At 50.3% G+C, this 4,699-nt stretch overlaps 1 protein-coding gene across 1 annotated transcript in view; it reads left to right on the top strand.

Annotated features, from left to right (window-relative positions):
• TMEM132D (transmembrane protein 132D) overlaps nt 1-4,348 on the top strand; it is an 844,637-nt gene extending 840,289 nt beyond the window's left edge. Inside the window, exon 9 of the mRNA XM_032244203.1 lies at nt 1,090-4,348. Coding sequence (XP_032100094.1) covers nt 1,090-2,274 — 1,185 coding nt within the window. The 3' untranslated portion in view covers nt 2,275-4,348. The remainder of the gene's footprint in view (nt 1-1,089) is intronic.
• Nucleotides 4,349-4,699: the final 351 nt, after the last annotated feature.

Below are 4,699 nucleotides of genomic sequence, written 5' to 3'. Positions count from 1 at the left end.
GGGAGAGGGGAGAGGGGAGAGGAGAGAGGAGAGAGAGAGAGGTGCTGGCCAGCTCAGTGTTGCTCAGATTGATGGCTCTAATGGCAGCAGCTGTCTCATTCCAATCAGCTGTAGCTGGGCAGCGGGCAGGGTCATGGGCCGCCATCCGGGGCTTGGGTGGAGCAGGTTCTCCGAGAGGGAGGGAGGAGGGAAGAAGCAATGGATGTGCCACTGTGCTGTCAAGCATAATGACATCTTCACCAAAATTAAAGGCTTGCATAAAATTGGAGGTTATCTCCAACGATCTGCCTGGTCAAACTATTAGCAAAGAAAGTTGGTCTAAACAGAATGAAAAAAGCGGGAGATTGAGAGGTGCACAAACCTTATCTCTGGCTGCTTTTTGGTCCTCCAGTTCCTCTAGCTGGGCTGGGTGGAGGGTGTGGTGGCGGAAGAGGAGAGTCTCCAATCAAGATGCTTCTCCTTCTCCCGGCGGTCAGGCTTAACTCCTCCCTCCAAGCCAAGTCTACGTCCTGAGTCCAGGGCAGAGCTCCCCTGCAGACCCAGAAAAGGCGGGGTTGGCAGAACCACAGCCTGTAGCCCTGCCTTGGGGCCTGGTCTAGATCAGAGGCTTTCATCTGTGTTGCCAGTAATCAGTGGAGACTCCGTATTACAACTTAAAAATTATGTAATAAACATTTTTCATTTGAATGCGTAGCACTTGTAAATGATCCCACTAACCAGCAATTTCCTTTGTCGTGCAATTTATTACTGTTCAGAATGTTCAGAAGTCGATTCTGAACAGCCCAAGGGCCCATCTTCCTTTTAACACCTTCAGGAGGGAAAAAAAAGAAAAGAAAAGCAAATCTTCATATGGAGTGTTAAATCCTGGCCCTGTTTTGTCATTTTCTTGTTGTATTTTGCTTTTGCATCATTATGAGAATGTTTTCTTTTATACTCTTGGTACTTATCACTTATTTCTACCTGTTTGAAAGATTTGCCTTCTTTGTTTTCATAGCAATATTTTGGCCATAGTATATCTACTGTGCTAAGACTTAGGGCTCAATGAGTTTTTTGGCCCATTTTGATTAACTTACGTATTTTTCTCCATAGGAAGCAGCCATCAGTTGCTGGGTCCAGTTCAGTGATGGCTCAGTCACACCCTTGGATATTTACGATGGGAAAGACTTCTCTTTGATGGCCACATCCTTGGATGAGAAGGTGGTCTCCATCCACCAAGACCCCAAATTCAAGTGGCCTATAATTGCTGCGGAAACTGAAGGACAAGGCGCCCTGGTGAAGGTGGAAATGGTAATTAGTGAATCCTGCCAGAAATCCAAGAGGAAGAGTGTGTTAGCAGTGGGAACAGCAAACATCAAAGTTAAATTTGGCCAAAACGATGCTAACCCCAACATCAGCGACAGCAGACACACAGGGCCAGGGGTTCACCTGGAAAACACTGTCAGTGACAGACGGCCCAAAAAACCCCTGCAGGAATGGGGGAGCCAAGAAGGACAGTACTATGGCAGTTCTTCCATGGGGCTCATGGAGGGACGGGGCCCCACGACAGACAGGTCCCTCCTGCAGAAGAAGAAAGGCCGGGAAAGCCTTTTGGATGACGACAGCCACTGGCAGACCGTCCCCAGCGACCTCACCAGCTTCCCAGCGCAGGTGGACCTCCCCAGAAGCAATGGGGAAATGGATGGGAATGACCTCATGCAGGCGTCCAAAGGGCTGAGCGACCTAGAAATTGGGATGTATGCTTTGTTGGGCGTCTTCTGTTTGGCCATTTTGGTCTTCTTGATAAATTGCGTGACCTTTGCACTAAAATACAGACACAAACAGGTTCCCTTCGAGGAGCAGGAAGGGATGAGTCACTCCCATGACTGGGTTGGGTTGAGAAATCAGACAGAGCTGCTGGAGAATCGCATCAACTTTGCCTCCTCGCAAGATGAGCAGATCACTGCCGTTGACAGGGGCTTGGATTTCGAGGAGAGTAAGTATCTCCTCAGCACAAACTCCCAGAAGAGCATCAATGGGCAGCTGTTCAAACCTTTGGGACCCATCATCATCGATGGGAAAGATCAGAAAAGTGATCCCCCGACCTCCCCTACCTCAAAAAGGAAAAGGGTGAAATTCACCACCTTCACCGCCGTGTCCTCGGACGACGAGTGCCCCACCAGGAACTCCGTAGTGATGAGTAGCGAGGATGACATTAAGTGGGTCTGCCAGGACCTGGACCCCGGGGACTGCACCGAGCTGCACAACTACATGGAAAGGTTCCATGAAAACGTGTAAGCCAGACACACACAGACGCTGGTCCTCACTCACCTTTCAGCCTTTAATTCCAGGATGTGTAGCAGTGGTGCCCCCGGAGAGAAATCAAGCAGCAGGACAGGAGGAGGATGGCGTGGTCAACAGAGCCTCAGCCAGCGACCCCGGCTCGGCCGGACACCCACATTCCAGCCTACGGCGTCTTGCTGAAGAGGTTATCGTGCATGGCAAGGTTTCTAAAACTGGAGTCAAACACAGGTTCTGAATCACTGAGCGTCTGAGAGTTTCCAGGAAAGAACAGCCTTTCTCTCTCTCTGTAATCAAAACAATCTGGATATTATAAAATCCACATGGCTCCAGTATTCAATACTGCAGACTATGGAAGAAAAGCGCAGCTCAGGTGGGGCATCCGTGGGTCAGTGGGAGGAGGCGTGTCGTCGAAACCGGAGCGGCACGTCTCGCTGTCACAGGCAGTCCAGTGCCGCCGTCGGCCGTGGCAGGCATGATTGTGGGTCACTGTCTCTCAAAGACTGGGCCAGAGCTGGCTCAGGTCCTGGACAGGCCAAGGCGGTGGCTGACAAGGACTGAAAGGGAACATGTGGGCCACTAGGCCACAAATGCCTTTGTAACTACATGCCAAGGACAAAGGCACGGACGCAAATCCTCTGAGCCCTTCAGAGCACTTCTTTATTTGTAAACTAAGGATACTGGGCATAGAATTTGAATCAGGTTCAGAGAACCAGGCTCTTTTTATTCACAGCAAGTTCACAATGGTTCCATTTGTATTCCTCCACTGCATCGCCACCCTCCCCAAAGCCGCTGGTCACGTGTGGGTGGGGGAGGTGCAGGGCAGTTTCTAGTATTTGCTGAGTCTTTTTCAACCCCTGGGTTTTGTGTCAACTCCCAAGTGACATTCTATAGAGAAGTCCCCCCCACCACCAACCTGCGCATATGTCCCACGCCGTCCATCTGTGAAGAGGCCAGTCTCTGGGCATGGGCAGTATGTACGCACAGTGAATTCCACACCAGGGGATATACGTTCCCTTGCTTTTCTAGAAAAAAAGAGCCACTTGGGATGGGTCTTTCACTGTTCATGGCAGATCTCCCATCCAAGAATGTGCCCTCGAGACTGTTGAGACAAACCTGGGTGCTGGTATGGAATGTGCAGGGCGTGTGGAGTTGGGGGGTTCCGGGTGCGAAAGCAGTGGGTCCAGCACGCACCCAGACAGCACAGAAGACTTCTTCACCTTGGAGGTGGGAACCGGTGGGGGCCTCGGTGCGTGTGGTGGAGATGCTGGTTTGCAAGTGCTTGATCCGGCAGTCAGCCCCGAAAGGTTTAGCGTTGCTTAAGATCAGCATGACTCTGGACATCCCTGAATCCCCTCACTTGCCAAACCTGTGAAGGGAGACATCAGAGGATTCCTGCCCCCATCTCACACTCACTCCAAGCTAGACAATGGTATGTTGGATGATTGCCAGCCAGATGTGATCCTTTGAAATATGGTCGGGGACAGGGGGTGGCGGGCAGGAGAGGCTGTGCTGTTTATTCCATCTTCCATTTTTCCATCTGAGTCATTTTATTTCTCTCTCTGCTCTTTAGATGTGTTCCAGTCTCTCTCTGTGTGTCTCTGTATCTCTCTCCCCTCCGAACCTCTCTCCTTGCTTCCTTTCTGTGTCTGTAACTCCAGGTGTGTCTTCATTCCTTCTCCTCTCCACAGAACTGAATTCTTTAGATCACGTGTCAGTTTCACCTGTTTATGCTTCCAGCCGAAGCCCTCTCCCCTGCAGTTGTGGTGCTATCAGTTTGCTCTTGAGACTGGGGTTTCTGCAGCCGGTAAGTCACCTGCTCCTGTCCGCAAGTTTGCTTACCTTGTTTGGCTGGGTGATTAAGCTGTCACCCCTTTTCGATGGGACTCCTGTGCTTTCAGTAGTGTCCTCATATTTCTTTCCATTCTTACCTGTGTCGCGTTCCGTTGAATACTGCAGCCGCTGCCCACTCCCAAATCCACCTACGTGTAGAATGTACTGTAGATTATAAGAATGTAATATATATTTATAAACTTACTGACTGTAAATATAAAGTTTGCATTCAGTGGCTCATGGCTGTTCTGTGTCTTTCTACATGTTGACCCCCTCCAAGGGGCTCGCATCAGTTGCAGATGGCTCTGCACATGCTGTGGCTCTAAATGAAATGCAGATTTAAGGATCCCAGCACAATCCAATTACACCCTTACATCGTGTAGCACTGCTCTCTGCATTGAGAGGACGTTGACGCATGGTGACGAAGTGCACTGTGTACTAAGCGTCTCTCCTTCAGGACCTGAAAGGATTTGCAAATAAATCACACGTGCAATTCTCTCCTAAAAGCCTGCTGACTGATAGCGGTGAGTGGGAACGGTGGCAGGCAAGCATGTATTCCAGCCTCCCTTTGGGCTAGGGTGAGGAAAGC

This window comes from Sapajus apella, unplaced genomic scaffold, assembly GCF_009761245.1.
Source record: "Sapajus apella isolate SASKATOON/1434 unplaced genomic scaffold, GSC_monkey_1.0 scaffold2, whole genome shotgun sequence".
NCBI classification, from domain to species: Eukaryota; Metazoa; Chordata; class Mammalia; order Primates; family Cebidae; genus Sapajus; species Sapajus apella.
This window is presented reverse-complemented; position numbering and strand designations above follow the sequence as displayed.